The sequence below is a fragment of the Carassius carassius genome, chromosome 21 (genome assembly GCF_963082965.1).
Source record: "Carassius carassius chromosome 21, fCarCar2.1, whole genome shotgun sequence".
NCBI classification, from domain to species: Eukaryota; Metazoa; Chordata; class Actinopteri; order Cypriniformes; family Cyprinidae; genus Carassius; species Carassius carassius.
The window spans coordinates 16454643-16479906 of NC_081775.1; the positions used below are offsets into that span (position 1 = coordinate 16454643).

The 25264-nt window shown below is 37.2% G+C and overlaps 1 protein-coding gene across 2 annotated transcripts in view; it reads left to right on the forward strand.

Annotated features, from left to right (window-relative positions):
• aopep (aminopeptidase O (putative)) overlaps positions 1 to 24990 on the forward strand; it is an 83261-nt gene extending 58271 nt beyond the window's left edge. For both annotated transcript variants that reach the window (XM_059503517.1, XM_059503518.1), the window contains exons 14-17: positions 5755 to 5871; positions 17028 to 17114; positions 18020 to 18175; positions 24783 to 24990. In XM_059503517.1, the coding sequence (XP_059359500.1) occupies positions 5755 to 5871; positions 17028 to 17114; positions 18020 to 18160 (345 nt within the window). In that variant the 3' untranslated portion in view covers positions 18161 to 18175; positions 24783 to 24990. The remainder of the gene's footprint in view (positions 1 to 5754; positions 5872 to 17027; positions 17115 to 18019; positions 18176 to 24782) is intronic.
• Positions 24991 to 25264: the final 274 nt, after the last annotated feature.

The window sequence follows — 25264 nt, forward strand, 5'->3', positions numbered from 1 at the left end:
AAATGTCTTAAAATGGACACCTGGAGAGACATTTGAGCACTTCATTGTTCATCATGGAAAGACAAGTAAATAATCCCATTCTATGTTTAAAAAAAGTTGCTAATGCTATGCAACTAGTGGAATGTCAATTTGAATGTCATTTAAACATTTATTTGGAAAAAGCACTTTCTCTAGCATTTTGTCAAATTGCTAATGTTTTTGTAAAACAAAATGTCAATCAGTGACAGCAGTGTGCGCTTTTTCACACTGTATTTTTCTGTATTATGCAAGCCATTTCATAAACTAATTTTATTTGAGAAAATACATGGAATATTTGTACTTTTAAAGGTCCATTTGTCTCTTGAGACAAGACAAGTAAACTGCAAAGAAAAACTGAAACCAAAAGTTGACCTTTAAGGCACCTAAACAATATTTTCCCTAAGTTTTTATCTAAGGTTCACGTTGATTGTCATCTTTGTTTTTATGCCTTAATTTGTGTCAGGGAAAAACCTGACTTACAGAATGTATTTTTAGAATGTTATTTTAGATTCATATTCCAGACACGCTTGAAACACAGACACACACTGAGTGAATGAAAGGTGAAAGAACATTTGGCCTTTTTCCTGTGTTTGTGGAACATGTCACTGGTTTCCTATGTGATTTTACTCCAAAACTACTCACTCAGTTTCAATGAACGTAAAACTTTATGTCAGAACATTGTCTAATTGAAGGGAATTTCCCCCGTACAAAATATCACACACTGCCCTTTTGCAGTCCCTGTTTTAACTGAATTCCTTCATACAAATAAAGTACTTTTTCTCTTTTTTGCTTCTGTTTTATGGCACTGTAGGTGCTTGCAAAAGCACCTAAAGAAATAGTTCACTCATACATGAAAAATCTGACTTTAATTACTTACCCTTATGTTGTTACAAACTTGTACAATTCTGTGAAACAAAACTAGGAGAAATATGAAATATTACACTTGCACTTGCTGCTTGTATTTTTCCATACAATTACAATGAACTGTACTGAAGCTTTCAAGCCTGAAAAAACCTAAAGGCACATACAATACACACAATAGACGTTAATGTATAGCGTCAGAAGACATGAAATATGGAGCATGAGTTGTATGGACCTCTTTTATGTTACTTTATGGTGCTTTTGGTTATTTTAGAGCTTGACAGTCTAAGTCTCCATTAACTCTAATTATATTGAAAGAGTTATTCTTTAAAAATCCACCTTTTGTGTTCCACAAAAGAAAGTCATACAGGTTTGGAGTAACATGGGGGTGAGTAAACAATGACAGAACTTTAAGTTTTGGCTGAACTATCCCAGTAGATGCAAGCATTGGTTTGCCTGCAGCTTGTGTAGGAATAACGGTGGCAGGGTGTGTCTGTGTGTGTGAGCCTTCTTTCACTTTCCACAAACAGAAACATAATCTCAGCACCTATGAGTCACTGTACTTTACCCACCACATCATCCTCTTGCTCTTTGCTTTTCCTCCCTCTTTACACAGGGTCAGGGAAGTAATAAAATCTGTTTGTCCTCTCTGCAAATTTAGAGAGAGTCTGAATCGTGTCTTTTTTGAGTTCCGTTGAAAGGGTTTTTGGAGACGATCAAGTATTTTATTAAGATTACTTTGTTAAAAGTGGTGGGATGCTGCACCGATGACTAAAACGGAGGCGATTGAGATGAATTAAGGCAAAGGAAAGCTTTCCTGATTTAAAAGTACATCATTTTTCATTAAAGCTCCTCGCTCTGTTTATTTGCGTGCTGCTAACTTTTCCATGGCTTTAATGGACACTGCATGAAAAGAGTCTTTTATGTGGAGAGAAATGAAAAAAGCAGTGGAAAACCAAACACGCAGTCTGCCCAGAGTGACTGCATGTGTGCAGCTGTGCTCTTGGAGGAGTCTTACAGTGGACAGGACATCCACACGGCTCACAGAGGCAAGTGTGTTAATGGCAAATGATGAATTTTGGGGTTTTCTGTTTGATTTGGCCCTAATGAAAAAATAATGAATTCAGGGTTGGAAGATAATTAGGCCTTGTGCAAGTGATGAAAGCCTTGTTGACATTATCACACAAGTGTTTCTAGCTTGTGATCTCAGCAAACGTCCACTTTGTTTTGTTCCATCTGTGTGTATTTGTTCTTGAAGTGATGTGTTCACCTTTGCTTTCTGATGTCAATGACATATAAGATGATTTATGGTGAAAATATTTTACAATGTTTTTTTAACATCAAGTTCTTAGAAATCTATTATTTGTTCAATGGTCTTGAATCCAAAACGTAAGTTTAATGACTCCAAATGTCATGCAGTATTCCCAGCCAGTGAAACTGAAAAATAAAATAAAAATCCTTACATCTGGAATACATATGAATGTGTACATATGAAAAAATAATACCTAGTTCAGAAATATCATTACATTTTGGGGCGTTCCACCACATGATATTTTAATAAACTAATCTTGCTTCGTCTAATTTGGGAATACACTGTCAATATATTGTCTGAAAATATAATGTGATATTTTAAGATTTTCTGACACACAGTCATGAGGATAAATCATGTTATCATTTCCTGTTTAATGCTTCTGAATGGTAGTCACATGACTTCTTTTGTTTTAGTGGTTTTTCAAAATTAGTTAAAATCTTGCTAGCAGAAAAGCTGCATTTGAGTCATTGTATGCATGCATTTTTTCAATGTATTTTAGAGTTATCTAATTAATAGGACAAAAAAAAGACCCAAAAACCTTCTTGACACCAAAATCCTTGGCTTCAACCAAGTGACAGAAAACCCCGTTTAGCGTTTTCCAGAGTGATGTATTGTGAAAGGGTGTTTCCCCTGGATAGCTGATCACCTCGCTTTCTTTTCAGCCCTGTTTTTGACAAGACAAGTGGACTTGGGCACTGCGGAACTGTTTGTTCCCTGTGTGGAAAAGTTTTTATTGCCATCCCGAGACAATTGCTATTCCCTGAAGCAAATTGAGTGTGGAGGAGGGCTTTCGTCTCCCCTATATCTTTTATGACTTTAAATTCCTCTCGTCTTTCAAAGGCGGCGGATCCGATGATCTTGGGTGGGCCCTTCAATGGCTCTTAATGACAGAGCGGAGGCTGAAATCATCCAAAAGTGAGACGTCTTTGCTTTCCACCACATTAATTCTTCACAGCGGATTTGAGCAGGATAACAGTTGACCCTTGCCACTTATTCTTCAAAGCGGGTTGACTTTATTGGGTTTCTCATGGTCAAATTATTGTCATTTTGCTTTCATTTGACACAGTTATTTTGTCCCGGGTTCTGGTTCTTTTGAGGCCACAGAGCAGTCAAGAGTGAAATAGTTCCCTCTTTCAGTAATGTAGACAAATATAGTTCTTATTTTGGTTAGGCGGGGTGCAGCATTACATTTCCTAACCATTTTAGGGAAGGATATTTCAACGGATCAAGTCGATGATAAAGTTGCATCCATAGTAGTGATTTGAAAATACTGATGATAATGATTTTTGCTTACTTCATTCACCATATTAAGGTGTATCTAATTTAATACAGCAGGGGCTGTGAATGAGAGATGTCCCAGGCTACGCAGCGGGGTGTGTGTGTGTGTGTGCGGGTTCGGCCGGACAGAGAAAGGGAAGTGGCACAGGAGGGAGGAGACTGTGCATCACTGCTCTACAGATCCTGATGTGATAATGGAGTAATAATAGCAGGCCTGCCACCACCCATCTCCTACCTCATCACTCGTTCTGCCTGCTCTCTCTAGCTTTCTGTCTACGTGTCCCTCGCTCGCTCACTCCACCATTTCCTTTTTCCTGTTTCTTTCTCCATCTCCAGCCACATCAGTCTCTCTCTGCAGAAATGCTACAGTAAAAACCTGCTCATCGGTTAACTAAGTTACTTTACCTTCTTGTAGTGAAAAATTATATTAGATTTATTTATTTTTTCTACAAAATATTGTAGAAAATGTGTTTTAGATTTGTATAGGCTGTATTTGATATAATCAATAATCTTATTTAACGGTATAAACCTTATTTTATTATAGAAAATAATGTATATATGCTGAATATATTAGGAAATATTTTAGATATATTTTCGTTGTTTAGTAAAATATTGTTTTGTTAATATGATATTAGTTAATATGATATCTGTAATGATATGTATCATTCTGAAGTATAAAATATGCAGGCATGGATCCTGTAACATCTGAACATTATCACTATTTTCCAGTGAATTTCTGGCAACCACAGCTGCAATTTTTCTTTTTTTAATAAATTTGAACCAGATTTTTGACTTGAGATAATAGCAGCAGGACAGAATTTCCTCCTGTCTTCCTTCTTACACACACCAGCCAATAATATAAGCATGCTTTCAGGTCAGCGATATTCTTGATTATTTTGCTGTGACTCACGTTGTGTCTATATAAACGTTTGTCGGCATGTGTTATGAAGATGACTCATAATTTCTTTCATTGCTTTCAATGGGTAGCACAATTTTTTGATAATCTCACGGCAATGTACGGCACATTTCTACCTGTCCGAGACTGTTGTGGCTTGTTTCTTTGTACAGTTTCTTGCAAGTTACATTTTAGTGACTGAAACATGTCTTAAAACAAGAGTAAGCAGGCTAGGAATAAAAAAAGAAACATAATCCCCTGTAAATATAGTGATTTCATGCAATAACTGGTTTAGGCCTGATTTCCATACTGCAAGATGGGACTTTAAAGTATCTTTCCATTGCTCAAATCCCAAAGCATTCCTTCCCTCCATTAGCTGTCTATACTCTAGAAACCATTATGCAGGCTTTGCTTTTTGGAGAAGAGAAAAAATGTGATTTTCCTCTTATTCTGAAGATTATCAGAGAAGCTCTTTCAAGGGCGGGAGGTTTAATATGCACAATATGTTATTTCCTCTCGCTCTCGTTCTACCTCGCTGGAATGCTCTTCCCACTCCGCGCTATTGCTTGAGCTTCTCTTTTCCTGCTCGGCTCTCTGATAGTCTTCAAAGACAGCATTGATGTCTTATTCAACCTTCTGAAAATGCCATCATGCTTCATGGATGGTATTTGAAGCCTGTAAATAAATTTGTGGTTTGGTTTATATGAGCTTTTGTCTGTCATATTGCTTAATTAAATTATGATCTTAAAAAAAACACATTGAACATCTGGGATGCTAAATTAAAAATAATAAATAAATAAATGATAGACTATTTCTAGGTCACTAATAAAATACATTTTGACTTTCTAAATGCCTAATTTTTTTTTTTTTTGATACTGTAATTTGCAATGTTAAAATATATTTTTTTAATACAAAAATAAATATACTATACTATACTAGTTTTTTTTTTGTTTTTTTTTATGTTTTTGAAGGAAATTCAGTTATTCTTACCGAGATGGCATTTATTTAATTGAACAGATATTATTACAATTTTAAATGACGGTTTTCTTTTTTAATATACTTAAAAAGTAAATGTATTCCTGTGATGGCACGCTGAATTCAGCAGGCATTATTCCAGTTCTCACTGTCACATGGTGCTCAAGAAACATACCTTTTTATTATCATTTCTGAAAACACCTTTTTTTGGAAACTTGTGAACATTTATTTCAGGATTCTTTGATGAATAGAAAGTTCCAAACGACATTTATTTGAAGTAGAAAACTTTTATAAAATTATAAATATCTTCACTCTGCTCGTATAATATATGTACAGTATATTCTATTCTGGACCCCACTGTGTATGTTATTTACTACATGAAATTATTCAAAACCATTTTGTGTTTCTGTTTCAGTTGAGTCCAGAGCAGCTGGTTCTTCTTTTGGAGTTTCTTCTTGAGGAACCAATGCTAAGTCTGTCCACGCTGAGACTCCTTCAGACCACTTATAACCTACAGGCCCAGGATGCTGAGGTAACCAACACTCGTACATTTATTTCCACACCACACCGTCACTACTGCTTATACATCTATCGAGACTGTCTACTATTTTGTGGTCTCATCAATTACATTGAATTCTTGGTTGAGACAGTCAGGAAACTAAAACATCTGTTTTATGTCTTCAGCGCAGTCATGTTATTGCCTGTTAGTGTCTTAGTAGTTCATAGTTGTTGAAGACTGATCCCTTTCTTTGTAATCTTTTCAATGTTAAAATGGTTTATTCTATACAGAGATGTGTAACCATTTTTAGGAGTTTGGGGGCGGAGCGTTCAGAAGAACTCTTTGAAAAAACAATCATTATTTTTCATTACGTTGCACAGGAAAAATGTTTTTAATCCCTTCATTTCTTTTGCTGTTTCCTCTCCACACCTTTTCAAATATTGACTAGAGGCAGGCTGAACTCATTTGTCTCATCATGTCTCCACCAACACCTCTTATGTTCACAGCTGAAGAACCACACCAATCCATCAGTCTTATCATTTTATGTCGCTCTCATTGTAGTTTGTATAATGTAACACCAATACCACTGACATTTACTCTTTTACCCTGCTGAATAAGTTGCTTGCATTTATTTGTAAGTAATCTCATCATTCTATTTAAGATAGAGAGGTTTCGAAAATATCATGTCTACTTGAATTCCCTGAAACGTCCTCTTGCTTGGCTGTATCAGACGAGCACGAGAGAAGCTATCTGATTTCTCTCAGATTATGTGGTGAGTTTTCTTCTTAAAACTTACAGGGGTTTCGGGCCAAACGCTAACCTCTGTGGTATTTGCCTCCTGATTCAATTACTGTCCCGGCAGCCAATTAGGCCACTTTGTGATTCTTAGTCAATTCAGAGGAGGCCAGCTTCTGTTTGGGAGCAAAATTTGGCAGGCCAGCAGTGACCTAACACAACGTTCTTTTGAAATGAAGCACTATTTGGCAGCATGAAAGATGTAAGATAATATGAAATGGTGACCACAGTAAGTCGCAGACTACCACAGTTAGTTTCAAACTGAGGCCCAATGGGAGGTTTTCATCAAAACCTTCCAGGAAAAACAAAAGGCCCTCTAAAAATAAATCAGGTTATTACTACCAAGTGCCCCTCCCTCCCTCCGTCCCACCCGCTCTCTGGCTTCTTTTCTCCGCTGCTGCTCCCAGGCTCCGAAGGTCATCTTTTCTTTCAGACAGATTTAATTCTCCTAGCCATTTTTTTACCATTCTGAAGCACCATCGCCATTTAGCATTCGATTTTCCTTTTGTGAATTGCTGCCGACACATAATTTTCATGTTTTAAGATAGACGCGAATCCTTATTAGCTGTGCATAATTATTAGCGCTGCATGAAAATTGCTTTAAGGTCACAATAAAGTTGAAAGGTGTGGTCGGCGCCACTCAGTCTGTGTGGGTCATGACTGGGCGTTGTTCTCACATAAGAAATGAATCACTGGATATTTCATAATTAGTGGTGCTTGCAAAGGCAAGCATGGCCATTAATATTGCTCACAGTAAGGGTTAGGGATTTAAACAAACCCCAAACCCTGAGTATCAAAGGCAACTCGTCATGACTCATCTACAGACATGAATTATGTCTCTGAGTGTGTGGCTTGTTGGAGAGACGTGTGCTGTTTACTTTTGTAAAGCCATCAGACTTATAATTTTCACCTGGCATGCAGTAAATGGGTGGAAACTTCCTGTAGACTTACTTTGATTGAGGGTTCTGAGCCATACTTAGAGATCAGAATATCACTGAGAACTGGGAATGGGATCTCTTGACTGAACCTGGACAACAAAAAAAAAAAGAAAAAAAAAAATATTTGCCCAGAACACCTTAGTAACGGCATAGAGATGGTCCTGGAAACCACCTACAGTACCTTATTGTGGTAGTTTTGCACAGGCACGCACCACTTTTTTTTTTTTTTAATTGTCAGAATTTCACGGTTTTCCGAGTTGCAGCTGAAACTATAACTTGTTTACATTTAGACTATTTTGTTTATATTTAAAGGGATAGTTAACTCTGAAAATTCAGTCATTAATTACTTACCCTCATGTCATTCCAAATCCGTAAGACCCGTGTTCATCTTTGGAACACAAATTAAGACATTTCTGATGAAATCCGAGAACTTTGTGACCCTGCATAGAGAGCAACACAACTGACACATTCAAGGCCCAGAAAGGTAGTAAGGACATTGTTAAAATAATCCATGTGACATCAGTGATTCAACCACAATTTTATGATGCTACGAGAATAGTTTTTGTGTTAAAAGAAAACAAAAATAATGACTTTATTCAAAAATTTCTTCTCTTCCATGTCAGTCTATGATGCATGTTCATGACAGTACTAAAAATATCCTAATTTGTGTTCCGAAGACGAACGAAGGTCTTACGGGTTTGGAACGATTTTGTTGAACTATCCCTTTCAAATGAATTATAACACTATGGTGCATTTAGAAAAATACTAGCAGGTCAAATTTAAGGCACAGGTTTTAGTTAATACGCCTTCAGTACAGCCTGCATTCCATTACACAATATAGTACTTCACAAACCTGCGTAGGAGTTTTTCAGATGTTTGAACAGTATTTGGGATGGATTCCGCGTAGATTAAGCATGCCAATCAGGAGAGAATAGCACCTCTCACTTCTTGGTGTGTCATGTGTGCAGTGTACTTCATGCGAGCACAGGCAAAAGCGTGAGGGCTAAGCATTGTGGTATGCTGTTTCATGTGAGGACTCGTGTGTGTGTGTGTGTGTGTGTGTGTGTATTGCGCGTGTGAGTGCGAGTACCATCTGTCGGTCAGGCACACAGAACGCATTGTATCACAGCTACTCTCAAAGCCCGGTCACAAAGTTCACACGGACGACCATCCAGGAAGAGAGCAATTGATAAAAGGCATATCAGAAATCTGGATGTGCATTGTGTGCCTGCAGCCAGGACAAAACCACATGAATCCAAACATGGGCTGCTTGATAAGAGATCAGATGACTCCCGTTTCAGCTGAAAAGCATTTTATTTGAATCTGAACAATATGAAACATTGACATTAAACACTTTTTCGATTTTTTTCGAATGGCACCCCTGGTTTTACTAAAAGATTTCGCTCTTAGATGAGAACTCATCTTTATGAGAATGTGTTTGCATCTGTACAGGTGCAGAAAGTCCTTATATGGTGATTTGAGCATGTTAAGATTTGGGCATGTTAGTTTTCATGTAGTGAAATGGTTATTGGGTTTAATGTTATTTAACCCAATAACCATTTCACTACATGAAAGCTACCAGAAAGCACAATCAACATTAACCAAATAACTTTAATTGTACAGTAATTAAACTCACAGAGACTTCTGGAATGGTCTGTTCCCAGGGCAATGTGACCCACGGCAAGTGTTACAACATTTAAGGGTTGCACCTTTGGTGTATTAATAAATATTGCATCACTGGTGATAAATGTCCAGAGGTATTTATCTGGTTTGAATGGAGCCTCTGTAGTCCTGCCATCTGCTGTATAAGGAAGTCTGTGTAAGGCTGACGTATCTTTATATCTCAATGTGCACGTATCATGTCACCATGTGTCCAACATGGCTTAACTTACTTGTTTTAAAAGGCACGTATTGGGATATTAGCCTGTAAATGATATAAGCTTGTGCATGCATGGTTACAGGTTTTTCATAATTGAAATTATGTGCATGTGTGCCGTTGTGCCCTCCCCTGTGCCCCGTATACACCCAGCAGCTGCAGAGGGGATCAGAGTTGAGCTGCGTTCCTAGGGAGACCCCTGAGGCAGGACAGCTGCAGTGTGCCTGCCTGCGTCTCTCTCTCTCCAGAGACGCAGTAATTACACGGGACATTCCACAATTTATTATTGCAAGCATACGTGTACATGCACACAGAAACGCAATCACTGATGCTCAAGGCATGTAGCTTCAGTCTGCTGTGGGCACACGGGATTCAGCCAATAGTGATCTGGCATGAGCTTGATTTAAAGGAACAGTGCACCCAAAAATTTATGTTTTGTCATTATCTGTTCACCCTGATGTCTTATGAAATTTTTCATAATTTTACAGAATGCCCAAGCTGCTCTTTTCCATATATATACAGTACAGACCAAAAGTTTGGACACACCTTCTCATTCAAAGAGTTTTCTTTATTTTCATGACTATGAAAATTGTAGTCACACTGAAGGCATCAAGGGCTATTTGACCAAGAAGGAGAGTGATGGGGTGCTGCGCCAGATGACCTGGCCTCCACAGTCACCGGACCTGAACCCAATCGAGATGGTTTAGGGGTGAGCTGAACCGCAGACAGAAGGAAAAAGGGCCAACAAGTGCTAAGCATCTCTCGGGGAACTCCTTCAAGACTGTTGGAAGACCATTTCAGGTGACTACCTCTTGAAGCTCATCAAGAGAATGCCAAGAGTGTGCAAAGCAGTAATCAAAGCAAAAGGTGGCTACTTTGAAGAACCTACAATATGACATATTTTCAGTTGTTTCACACTTTTTTGTTATGTATATAATTCCATATATAATTCCACATGCGTTAATTCATAGTTTTGATGCCTTCAGTGTGAATCTACAATTCATGAAAATAAAGAAAACTCTTTGAATGAGAAGGTGTGTCCAAACTTTTGGTCTATACTGTATATATATAAGGGGTGTCCCCGACTAAGGATTTTCATAGTCAAATCGGAATTTTTGAATCTTGCCGATATTCAACTGATAGTCGAATCATATGTTTGGGGGTGGGGCAAAATACATTAACAAGAATCAAGTCAGACATTCGATTAACATAATTACTGATTTTAACACACAGGGAAAATGTGTAACGAACACCTTGCAGATGTAAATGGGGTAAATATCCCAGTAATAGTTATTAATATTCTTCATTGTAGTTTGACCTGTTCGTGCTGTGAGCTGAAGAGATATCACCGTAGTACTACAATGAAGCGCTTGACTCAAAACTAAATGCATCTTATATCAGGTAAATAATATATTCATGATATATATACACCGGCTGAAATGTTTTGAAATCACTTGTACCCTACCTGTTCGAAAAAATCCAGTCTCTGCCTGTTTGAGTCTTGATAAAGTTTAAAATCCCTGCTGCCAAGATGCTCCTCTGTCGGTCACGGATTATGGAAAGTGAAACATAAATCTATAGGGGTGGTTGGATTTATTCACGCACTTTAAAATATTAATTTGAAGCTTCTTTCTTTTCAGATTCTTACAGCTTTATCATAATAGGCTGTATATTAACTTATTTGGAGAAAACCGGCAGTTCTATGTGAAATCATTTGAGCTCCCCCATAGTCAAAATGGCATAATCAATAACACCCCGCAAATATTCAACTGTTAGATTGGTAGTCGAATCAGGCTACTCGAATCAAAGCATCGATTCGTCGACTATTCGGGGTCACCCCTAATATATATAAACATTTTTAGTGAATTGTTGGCCTTCTGGAAAGTATGTTCATTTACTGTACATGCACTCAATACTTGGTAGGGGCTCCTTTTGCTTTAATTATGGTCACAATTTGGCGTGGCATGAAGGTGATCAGTTTGTGGCACTGCTGAGGTGGTATGGAAGCCCAGGTAAGACACATCTGATGTCGTCTGTGGTTCAGGAGTGGCTTAACAAGAGGATTACGACAACTGTAGCCAAATTCCTTGACACGTCTGTTTGTGGTGGCTCTTGATGCCTTGACCCCAGCCTCAGTCCACTCCTTGTGAAGTTCACTCAAATACTTTGATTTTGCTTGACATTACTCATAAGGCTGCGGTTCTCTTGGTTGGTTGTGCATCTTTTTCTTCCATACTTTTTCCTTCCACTCAACTTTTTGTTAACATGCTTGGATACAGCACTCTGTGAACAACCAGCTTCTTTGGCAATGAATGTTTGTGGCTTACCCTCCTTGTGAAGGGTGTCAGCTATTGTCTTCTGGACAACTGTCAGATCAGCACTCGTTTTCTCGATGCATCGATTACAAACCTTGACGATTCATATGCATCAATCTTGAAACATGATTTTTGAATCGTGAATCACCGATCTCCGACAGTAATCAATTTAAAACACTAAGAATCGAATGAATCGCGATTTCTATAGTGATTCAGTGCTTTCAAAATATATACACATTAAATTACTACACGCAAAATTAATGGAGACCTTGAAGAGTGTTTGTGAATCGTGCCTCTAATCTGTCCTTCACACGCTCCACTGTTTAGCACCTGTGACTGTCACAGGATTGCGCTCACGCTCCGTTCCTCTCTGACGCAGCAGACCTGCGATCTATAGAACTCATGGACCATAATACTAAAGTGAAGTAGTTTTACTTTTCTGTGGTTTGTTAATGGCTCTCTGCATACTGACGACATTACCTGAGTAGTCGAAAGCTGCGTATTTATTGCATGGACGGAGCAGAAAGTGTCTAAATCATATGCACAGTTCCTTTGAATGATAAATGTGTTTTAACAATGCTGATGAACCGAAAATATGAGGGAAACACTTAAAATAACCACATCATTAACAAGAGTGCAAGGTTTATCTGATAATCAGATGCATGAAAGTAGCGTTTGTTGCTATAGAAACAGACATCGAGCACGTTTTCTCTCAGAATCATTCGATGATGGAGAGGAAAAGTTACAACAGCTACTATACCATTTTATTCTTTATAAATGAGATAAAGAAGTTTACACACTGAAAGAGAAGTTATCTCACTCTCATAGACGTGCCAGGCTATATCTGCAGCTAAACTGAATAAAAGCAGAATTAACTGATGAAACATTAAGAAAAAAAAACACAATAAATAAAATTTATGAATGATGCAGTGCTAATTGACATATCATTTATTACAGCACAGAAACTATAAAGTATATTTTCTGTGCAGAAAATTAAAATAATAGATAAATGTAGTAGCCTATATAAAACAATCATAAAATTGCAATTAGGAAAAAATTATCGAATACAAAGTATTATTGTCGAGCAGTGTATTTGATTTCTTACAGCAAATTAAAAGTAATAAAAAAGAAGAGAATTCATTAAAAAAAAAAAAATTGTGGAAATACATAGGCTACATACGCTGCCTAGCCAAAGATTCACAGCCCTAATAAATGTATTACTTAAAAACATCAGTGTTCCATACTGTTCATATGCTGGGTTTAAAGTTTTGTGCAAGAAACAGACTGAAATGTTAGTAATTGGATGAACTATCCCTTTAAGCCATCAGATCATCATTTACACAATTTTCTTTCAGATTCACCACCTACAGTACTTCTTAAATCCTTCCTCTTCCCGCCAGTTTTAATGAGTGAGCTACCCGATGCCTTGTGCGTATTAAGTTGATTGGATTCTTCAAGTGTCCTCAGGTTAGGTTAATGTAGGTCGGGCTGTCTGGCTGAACAAAATGTCTTCCTGTTGTGGGAGTTTAGATCAGTGTTATCATTAACTCTACTATTACAACACCCTAGCGAGAGTAACCTTTCTCCCATACACACTGGTTTCTTGCTGTTTGTGTCTAGACAGATGCATACTAGGCCTGCTATTGAATCTGAATGATTTGCCCGACTGCTAATTACTGATGTGTGTTTTCTCTAATATGTGGCTGTCGTCACTGTGGCTTCTGTGGCTCTGTGACCTTGACTGGAAGGGTTTTGTTCTTATTCTGTGTGTTTATTTGTTTTTTTGCAAGTCTTTCACAAGTTCACAAAGCCCAACCAGCCAGTAGTTCAGATTTCTACCTGCCTGTCAACATTTCCACTACAAATAAATAGCAACATTTTTGTGTCAATGGAAAAATGTTTGGTATGTATATACATATTTATTTTGTAATAATAACTATTTTATTTTACTAAAAGCTGAATTTTCTTTATTACAACTGCATTAAGTATAAGTCAAGCCAGTCATTTAATGAAAATATTGTTCCTCATTAATTCACTTTGCTGGTTTACCAACAGATGGTACAATGGTAAAACTTTTTTGAACTTAGCACTTGGTAGGTGTTAATTTTGTACTTGTATTGATATGTGAAGTGAAAATGACTGAACATTGGAGACAGAAATCATGTCTGAGCAAACTTTTGCATGAAAAGCAGTTGATTAAAAATGCATGACATAACATCTGATGTGTGAAAGGGAAAGAATAAAAGAACACAACAGCGATCAGCTGAAATGATAAGGTTTGCAGGCAGGTGAGGACAGAGGGGTGTTAATGGTGTTGGCAGGAGAAAACTTAATTCCTCGTAAGCGCAGTGACATTTGTACATGTTGTTTAAATAGACAGTGATTTGTGACCGGAAGGTCCTTTGCAGTGCCACTGCTTCCTGTTGTTTTCCTGAGTCACTTCACACCTTAAAGCAAACATTCTCACACACTTGTACACAGACTCACACAATCTTACTTCATTAATCATTAAAATGTCTGCCACCTTCAGGCCCCGTGATCTCCCACTCATTCAGCTTCAATTAAACCCCTGCTGCGTGTGGGGGAGCCAAAGAGAGGCGTAAAGAGATGAAATGGGAACGACAGATTTCACTTAAAATCACTAATATCCTTATTATGTTGCAGAACCATCATGTCCAGCCTCTGAATCCAGTGATTCACTTAAGCTAAATTCAAAGCATTCATGGCGTAATGTTAATCACAAAAATAATTTGAACCTGTCTCTCATTTTCTTAAAGGGGACATAACAGACACAGTTTCACCTCATCTCATGTTAATCATGAGTACTTCTAGAGTAGTGCTGCATCCTTCATATCCCCAAAAAGTCTTTAGTTTTATCAAATTTATAAAAGAAAGATAGAGCTTTATGATTGGAGCTCTTGGAGGTGCGCCGTGGGTGGAGCTAAAGAGTGACGCGCACTTGAGGACCGAATGCCAACAAAACAGACATTTGATGCCATTTCATTTACTGTCTGCAGTTCTGAATCATGACCGGGATCTTTTATAGCCAGGACTGCACCATCTTTCAGTATCAAACGATGTGCAAATCCACCGTCGAACTGGGCCTTGTTTATAAAACGTTCGTCAACAAACACACTTGTGAAACATAGCTGCTCCAGAAAAACAAACTGCATCCACTGTTTACATAATGCTGGGTTCTTAAGGAAGCTTAACAAAGTTATCTTTTTCTTACAACCAAAATCACACTTCCTCTGAGACATTCTTCCCTAACGAGTCCCGTGCAGCACTGCTGAATGAAGCGCGTGGATGTGTGCGATCTCGCTCTGGTCGATGTGTGCGCAGGCGCGCTCTTCCAGGAGAAATGCCCATATAAAGAAGTTCCACCCTTGTCTACGTCAAGAAGAGCCAATGTCATTTTATATTAACATTTTATATTATTTATATTTATTTGGGGTTCGGGGTGTAGGCAGTTGCGATGGGTCGGGTATTTGTAAACATAATGATCGCTCACCGCTGTCAATGTTTTTTGTACCTTTGAATCATGTCGTCATGTCACTCCGCAAGTAGTCCAATAATTTGTCACGAAGTTCAAAGTGTACGCGCACCGTTCTGAATGTGCACACACCCAACCATCTACTCACGTGGACAGCTTCAGTTGACTGACGAAGACCGTGAACACGGGTGATTCATGTAAGCAAATCCAATATATTGTCTTTCATTTTTATATGCAGGTCTAGTAAAATTTAACCAATCAATTGATCACTTTTGTCATGATTCCATAACATTAATGTTAAACGATTCTGGGCTAACTTAGCAAAGTAACGCCATGTTGGTTAGGCTATTGCTTACTTCTAGCTAGAAAGTTTCTACAAAGTTTCTAGCAGCTTCTACAAGGCTCGAAATTGCCAACATTTTTGTCGCATATGCTCCTGAAATTTAATCTGTGCGACCTAAAAATATATTTGGGAGTAACGTTATATGCGCAGAGCATATGAGCATATCTGTCCACTAATGACTCGTCCGATTTGCGAACTAATGACTCCTTTGAACCGATTCACTTTAATGAATGCTTAAATCTGATCTGGGTTGAGTTTCCCGATAACGATGTATCTTAGCTCTGAAGAGCGCTCTCAACGTGCAAGGTTATAAACGCTCGCCGCAATTCCAAGCGCTTTTCCCAAAAACTTTACTTGACATGAACGCGTTCTACGTGCTCCTTAAGAGTCGCTGTCCATTCGCGAAATTTGTGCTGAAATATAACCTATGGAATCGTATTCTGAACGTTCAACCTAATAATCGTCTTCTGTTGTGAATTAGCAATCATATAAGTCTATAATAAAGCACTGACAAAATGGCTGAACAAAAACAAGAAAAGATACCTTTCAAATATATTTAATAGATGTAAAGGACACCATAGAAATAAGTAATCTGGGAGGACAAGAAATGCCCAATAAATGGCTAGTTTTCATGCACGTCAGCAGCAGCAGCAAGTTATTGACAGATTTTTTGGATTTCATCCCTATTTTGCCCAGTCTTTGAAGCATATTTCCCACATTACTCCTTTAATGATTTTTTTTTGTTCAATCATTTAATTTAGATGTGTATTTAAATTTTTCTTCCCTTTTTTAATTATTTATTTTATAAATTCATTTAAACAAAATAACCATTGTATTTTACTGTAATCTCTTTTACAATTTGAGATTATTTTTATTATAAACAATATTATGCCACAAATGCTGCTGATTGAGCATGTACATAGAGAAATGAAATAATGTAACCTGAAATATTCCTTTAAATACAGTTGTCACTCCTAATACTTTTCAGTGTGACAGAGAAAGAGAAGTGTAATGAGATCTCCAGTGCACGTATGAGGTCAGGTTTTGGGCCGTGCTCAGCCCTGTTGTTATGTCACTGTGAAGAAAGAGTTGAATGACAGCAGACAACAAGAAGAGGAATAAGAACAAGGGAGAGACAGAGCCAGTCTGTGATCTCTCCGCTCTGCTGTTCTAACACAGCCTCCATTTATACACAAGAGAGACAGAGAGAGAGAACATTGAACATAAACAGAGCACACACCTCCACTGAAATGCGCTTGCCTCGACGTAAAACACACTGATTACAAATCCAAAGTCATGTGCTTTCCCAGATTTCCCCATATGCGTGATTCCCGCAGGGGGTGACGTCCCGTGAGCTCAGTGTTATTAGAGAGCTGTTGAGCTGCTTTCATCTTGTTTAATCACTTTCTATCCGTCTCTTTCTTATTAGGTGAAACATCGCTGGTGTGAACTTGCGGTCAAGCACAAACACACAGCGGCATACCGAGACGTTGAGCAGTTTCTGATCCATGACCAGGTACATGAGCTGTTCTCAGTAATCTATTTCCCAGACCTAATGAGCAGCCTTTTAAGGCATGTTCATGACACATTTCAGAAGTTATTTTCATTTCTGTCTTTTGATATATGTAACTTTTGCCAAAGGCAGAATTACATGCGTCCTTCCTAGAAAAGTCAATTCCAGAATACAGTGCAAAGAGATGAAAAATAATTAAAATAGAAAATGATAACAACACATATTTACTTGATATAAACATATTTAAATAATTAATATAACACTAATGTATGCATACATATATATATATATATATATATATATATATATATATATATATATTTTTTTTTTTTTTTTTTTTTTTTGTATTCAGCAAATGTGCATTACATTGATCAAATGTGACAGTAAAGACATTTGTTAAAAATTTTTAATCAAAGTTTCTATTAATCTAAAAATACAACAAAAATAATTTTATATATGTTTATAATACACACACACACACACACACACACATACATATATTCAGAGTTGTTTTAAATGTTAATATTTCACAATAATACTGTTTTTGATCATTTTTATGATTATAAAGGCTGTATTTTATCAAATAAATGTAGCCTTGCTGAGCTTATAGGACTTTTAAAAAATGTATTTTGATTTATTTTAGTTTGGGTTATCAATAAATACTTACTAAATAATAATAATGATTATTTTCATCCCCTAATAAATTGTTTGCAATATATATATATTGATTTATTAATTTATCAGTCATTTATAAGGTTACATTTCAGTCAGGTTGCTGCTTTGGAAGGGAGCTTCTTAGGTAGTAGGTAATGACTGAACTCACTAGGAATAGAAACAGAGCTTAGATCTCTCTCTTATAAAAAACACTTTTTGATTCTAGTGTGTGTGTGTGTGTGTGTGTGTGGCAGGCCATGGGTTGGTATTTGTATGGTGAGCTGATGGTCCAGGAAGACGCCCGGCAGCAAGCACTAGCACGGCGTTGCCTTTCCATCATTAAAGATGATATGGAACAATCAGCATGCAGCGTTGTGGAGGAAATGATTCTGTGAACTCAGTCAAATAAGGTAAGAGTGTCACATCCCTTCTAAGCTTTTTATAGTTTGAAGACAAGATGATTTAAAAATTTAATGGTCTCATTCTCAAAAAATGCTACAAAAGGTTTTTGGAAATCGAGAGATGTTTTACAATCAGCTCATGCCGTCTCAACTTGCACCGTCAACAGATTTTAATGGCTGAGTAACAGCGCCTCCCATTACTTGGCTATTTTTGGACACATTTGACATAAAAAAATAGCATATTATGTAAGAGTTGCTTTGAAGAAAAATTTCACTCAGTACCCGAGAGATGCAAAAGTCATTAAAAGCCCTTTTGTTTTTACTCCCCACATTATTCCTGGCCACCACCACATTCACATTCTTCCAGAAGCCCCCGTCTGCCTCTTCTGCACTATTTCAGGAAGCCTGTCCAGATCTGTTTGTATTACGGTGAATTCGGAATGTGCTTCTCAAACAATTCCCGAGCACCAGAAAAGAAACGGGTCAGCATCTTTTTTTCAGACGGGGCTTTAGGAGAGACGTGGGTCTTAATGCATCAAATTCCTTCCTCCACAAGGGAGGGATTCCCTTGGTCCACATAACAACTCCTAATTTGTTGCTTCCTTAAAAGCTGTGGTGGACTGATATATGGTAGTAACCATGAGCAGAAGAAAGGGTAATTGTCTGGCTTTGAAGCCGTCTATCTCACCATCACGCCAAGATATTATTCTGTTTAACCGAGCGACACGGGCTGCTCATCAGACTTTGGGAAAGAGACGACTTATGGGCCCTGAGATAAATGCATTAGTCGTCCCGCACAGGCGTTTTTGGTGAAGCTAAGGTGCTTTTAATCTGCCGGCAAGACAGTTTTATTTGTTTGGGGACTCGGAGGAGACGGGTGGCTTTTCCAAGACATTGTGGTTTATGTCACTTGACTTAGATGAATCACACCGGTCAAAACGATCATCCTGCAATTTGTGCTGCGCTAATGCAGCATTTTCATTCTCAAAGAGCCTGTTTGTCTTCAGAAGTCAGCGTCTAGCCGGTGTCAATAATTCTTCAGCACTCATCGGGTGTCTGGCTCACTCAGACGTGCTCTGAAATGTGCTAAATTCTGATAGTAGACTATACCTGTTGTTTTGAAATACGCCAAACAATGTCAGGAAAAGCTATTAGGCCTGAATAATGGGTGTTGTGCTTTTCAGGTTTTTAATTTCGGGGGCTGTGGTGTGACACTTTTTTGTCTTGTTATTTAGAAATACATTAAAAATTACATTTACATATGATTATTCAAATACACTTTTGTGTGTGTGTGTGTTAAAACTCATTTTGATATTTAATTTGTGGGATCTAAATTTCAAAATGTCAAGGTGATGCAACTCCTGATATCAAAATTCTGTAAAAGATAAAATTTTATAACTGAAAAGAAAATCTTTAGTTTTATATAAATAATTTTTTTTTAAAATCAAGCTCTTCAAGATTTTCTTTTCAGTTATATACAGTACAGACCAAAAGTTTGGACACACCTTCTCATTCAAAGAGTTGTCTTTATTTTCATGACTATGAAAATTGTAGATTCTCACTGAAGGCATCAAAACTATGAATTAACGCATGTGGAATTATATATGGAATTATATACATAACAAAAAAGTGTGAAACAACTGAAAATATGTCATATTGTAGGTTCTTCAAAGTAGCCACCTTTTGCTTTGATTACTGCTTTGCACACTCTTGGCATTCTCTTGATGAGCTTCAAGAGGTAGTCACCTGAAATGGTCTTCCAACAGTCTTGAAGGAGTTCCCCGAGAGATGCTTAGCACTTGTTGGCCCTTTTTCCTTCTGTCTGCGGTCCAGCTCACCCCTAAACCATCTCGATTGGGTTCAGGTCCGGTGACTGTGGAGGCCAGGTCATCTGGCGCAGCACCCCATCACTCTCCTTCTTGGTCAAATAGCCCTTGATGCCTTCAGTGTGACTCTACAATTTTCATAGTCATGAAAATAAAGAAAACTCTTTGAATGAGAAGGTGTGTCCAAACTTTTGGTCTGTACTGTATATATATACACACACACACACACATATATATACTCACACACACACACACATTATTTTCATACATATGAAAGTTAGAAATGTTGAAGTAAAATTAAAATAAAATGTTGAAGTACTAAAAGAACAAAAATAAAATGTACAAAATAAATGAAGGCTACATAGAAACATGTGCTTGCGCGTGTGTGTATTAGATAAACAAAGCTGAATTAAATTTATAAATAAAACTATTAACTGAAATAATTGTTGAAATTATAATAAAATAACTAACTAAATTTCCAAAATAAATTAAAGTTAAATGGAAAAATAACAAAATAACAAAACCACATATAGTCAGACAGAAAAAAACTAAAACTTACTAAACTGAAAATTAAAAACAACTCAAATGAAAACTGAAAAAAACAACTTGACACTGACATTTCTTTCTTTTTTTTACTTTTCTTGAAAACAGTATAAAAGTAAAAAAAAAAAAAAAACAATAACATGAATACAAAAGAGCACATTTCTAAGACCTTGGTACACATTTAAAACTGGATTTTTATAGATTTTCCATTCTCTTTATCATAGTGTTACATATTATTGGTTCTTTTTTTTGTGGAGTTTAAGCTGTAAAAAAAAAAAAATCCAATCCAGTCAATTTTCAAAATAAAATCTTTCAAAAGTTCCCTTCATCTCTAGATGTTAAAAGCAGCCATAGTTCATGCCTTTCAGAAATACTCAGTGTGCCGATTACAATTGCTGTACTTCAGAAACAGTAAAAATATCCCACAAGTGTAAGAGAACTCCTGAGAAATGTGTCAGGGCTGAAATCCGAGCGGCTCCTCATAAGGGAGGGCTGGAGTCTCTGGAGTTTGGAGGCCTGTGAAATGCTTCTTGATGGGGATAATGAGGGACATATCCGCGGCCCAGCCAAGTGTGCTCCATCACAGAAGAGCAGGACGATCTGCAAGTTTTGCCTTTCATGTTGCTGGCTGTGTGGGTTCCTGGCGTGCTGATTTGTGACTTAAGATAAAAATCACATTGCCAGGGATTACCACACAACCGCCGCTCGGACGGCTGCTATGGCAACCAGAGGCACCCTCTTAATGCAGCTCCAGAAAATAGAAATAAAAGAAGACATGGCTTTTCTCCGTGGGCCTCTGACAGGATGACAAGAAAATGCAGAGGAGGAACGCTTCCCTGCCGACGAGCGGCGTGGGTGAAGGAGTGCGTACGCACGAGTGCCGAGAAGATACTCTCAGAGCAGGTGCAGAGCTTAGCTGATTGGTGAACAGTGATTGAACTCTTTGTTCACAGTGGCTAAGTTCTGCACCTGATGAGAGGATGACAGGTGGAGAGAGACCTCGGGGAATGGTTTTTCCCACTTTTCTTCATCTCGTTACAGATGTGAAGTGCTAAAAGTGTAATGATTGTACATTCACATGTCAAAGAAGTTTGAGAAATAGAAGATGGCATGAAAGACAAAGCTAGTGGAGCGTTTCTATAGTTTAGATTGTGGGTTAAGATTTACTATCAGCTTGCATCAGTGCAAACCCCCATTTGACGTTTAACTACTAGTGTCAAGATTTACTAAAGACACACAGTGGGAAATTATTGCTGAAAAGGTGTGGACATAGTTATTTTTGTGACTCGCTTTTTGAATATGTGTTTGTAGGAGTTTCGATTGGTAAATTTATTGAAGGGGAGTATTTAAATGAATCGCACAACACAATTTATGCATGTCAGTTCACTGGTATTTGCGGCATTATTTAACGCCCTACAAAAAGCATCTTAAAGCAGGCAGTCATTTGCACTGCTCTTAGTAGATTGTGCTGGTCAATATGCATCTGTTGTTTAATGTGCACTTTGTCAGTAAATCACCCGCAGAATTTTCCCCTCCCAATGATGCTTTTATGGAATTGTGCTCTAATGCTAATTTACCCTGTTGAGTTAATCTGGCCCAAAGTCTGCTTTCAGATGTCATCATTTTGTAAAGAAATTCACAAAAATAAATTTTTGTGCTCTTTGAGCCATGTGTCATGACAGATCACTGTAGCGCCTTAGTTCATGCGGTATGTGAACTCTAACGTTTCACTAGGTATAGCAAAAAATAAACATGAAAGAGCATCAGTAGGTCTTTTAACCACAGAAAGACGTCAATACACCATTTTTCAAGTTCAGGTTCACTGACATTAATCTACTCTCCTGTCTCGTTTGTTGGATGAAAACAGCAGATTATGCATTATGATTGGTCAGATCGCCTGTCAATCAAACTCCCTGTGAAGGGTCAATTAACTAACTGCTCAAGAAAATTACGTCAGGACTAAGAATGCATTTCAAATTTTTCATTCTTACAAAAAACTAAGAATGTATTTTTACTGTATTTTAGATCAAATAAATGCAGCCTTGGTAAGCAAAAAATCATGTCAGCTCTAATCTTTTGAATGTTAGTTTAAATGAATATGCTACATTTCTTATTTCTTTTGTAAAAGGTGATGAATTTAGTTTTTCATACCCTTATTTTCCGCCCCCGTAGCTAATTTCCCAATTGCTTCATCCAAAACATTTTCCAGCATATGGTGCTTTCAAGATCATACTGAGAATTCATATACCATTGTGCAAACATTCTTTGAGGGTTTCTGAAGTGAAATGAAACTTTATTGTAGCAGTGCGATACAACGTGGTTGCCTTCATAATGAGCTGATTGTGAGATCCCTTTCACGATGAGCATAAACTCTTGCTGAGAGCGCTCGGCTTGGCATGACAGATGAAGTGCAAGTGTGAGAGGGTGGAGATGGCTGTAATGAGGACTAAAGAGAAACTGACTGAGCTAATGGAGCCCACAGTGAGATGAGGAGTTATCGACTTCTCCTTATACTCAAGTCTTCTAGCATCACTATGTACCTCTACTATGCAAAGAACAAAATAGTTCTCTTTCTCCTACTGCTGGGCCACAAAATCCAGAGGAAATTCTGGGAAATGTGGACGAGACATGGCCACACAGACCAAACATCTGCTTCTCTGGACTTCAAAAACAGCTCCAATTTTAGCTTTGATTGGTGAAATGAAATGAAAGATGGCAATTGAGACAGGAAGTTGTGCTTTAAAGGACCTCTGCAGATTGAGTTAGCGGACGGCCAGCGGCCAGCATGCCGTCTTCTAAGTCATGACAGATGTAGGAGTTAAATATGAAGCTGTGGAGAAGCTGGCCATAAATGACTATATTTAGAAGCTGTTTAAAGATGCATTACCATCCATGGCTAGTAAAAATGGAATTAGTTGCACGGGGCTGTATTTAAAATGTTATTAGGAGATATTTTGTGGGAAATGAAGTGCTAAGCACCTTCAGCTGAAACGCATTATCACATATCTGATCCTTCCATCAAGTGGCCCATGCTGAAGTGTGAGAGATAGATGGACCTGGCCTCCCGTGCCTACTGAGCTGATTACAGTACTGTAGAAACACTGGCTCAGTTCAGCAGGAACAGGAGTCTGGTCCACACACCCCCCAACTCATCTCTGCTTCTACACACATGCATCTCAGTACACTTTAAGTGGGCATAGCCTGGAGACCAAATGCATACATCAGTATTGTTATTGTTAAATAAAAGAAATATTAATTTTAAAAAAATTATAATAGTCTGAAGCTGAAATAAAATGTATATTCTAAGACAAACTTAAACAAAAAAAGGTAATACTTTAGAATAGGGAACACGTATTCACTATTAACTACGACTTTTCCCTCAAACTCCTAAATTGCTACTTATTAATATTTAGCAAGGTAGTTGTTAAGCTTACTTATGGGGTAGGTTTAAGGGATTTAAAATATGGTCATGGAGAATAAAGTATTAATATGAGGTTTATAAATATTAATAAACAGCCAGTATGCTAGTAATATGCATGTTAATAAGCAACTAGTTAATAGTGAGGATAGTTCCTTAAAATAAAGTGTTACCAAATAAAATTAGAAATGTTCCTTTGCTAACTATCTGAAATAAAACAAGTTTAATTTCTAAAACTAAAAAATACGTGGATAGTTGGACATACAATCTAAAACTATATTAGATTATATGTCCAACTATACACGTATTTTAGAGTTTTAGTTTTAGTAATTAAACTTGTTTTATTTTAGATTGTTTTTTTATTTAATATGAACTAATGAAAAGTGATAGGTAACTTTTGAAAAGTTGTGTAAAAAAGAAAAAAAAAAAGATTTTTTTTTTGCCTAAACTTTCATATAAACAATTTGAATATAATATTCGCATACAGACTACAAAAATGGACACATATGCATCAATCAACCAAATAAAAAACAAGGGGTTTAGAGTTCAGATATAATAAAATAACGACACTTATATTCCAAACAAGAATATTATAACTTTGCTGCATTTCAAGACAAAAATGATACTTATTTTTAAAATATTAAAATATATATATATTTTTTTTTTCTTTGGCATCTTTTATTACTTTTTAAAATCCTTTTTACGTACATTTCTGTTGTGTATGAAATGTGTTGTATAAATAAACTTGCCTTGATACATTATTTCTGATGTCATGACCATGAATCATAAGGTTTTCTGTTGTACTGATTGGGGCTCTTCTCATTTGCAGGTTTCAGATCTCTCTGGTCTTCAGTCACATGCTCAACTCAGGGAAATCAAGCAGGATCTGACCGTCTACTGCTCACTGATGCTCAGAGAGAACAAGGAATGGACTATTAAACAAAAAATCATGGCACATTTAAGCTTGAATACATCAAATAAAGACTAAAATGTCATATTTAGTATTGTCAGAAATAAAAATGAATACTGCACACCAATGTATGTTTCATTCTGAAGTCTTAAAGGGATGGGTTACCTGGACTTCCACACCAAGGTACATCTTGTTTCCATGCATGTTGTAGTTGACGTCAGCACTTTCTGAACTCGTTCACCCCGTGCCCACCATGTCAAGTTCCAGGGTCACGATCAGATAGCAAGAAAATGTTTGGGGTAGAGATATGTGCTGATGACGCATGTTTATACACTAAATATGTCACCATATACTCACTGACTGTTAGTGTTTTAAAGCACTTCACACATTCAGGAACATTT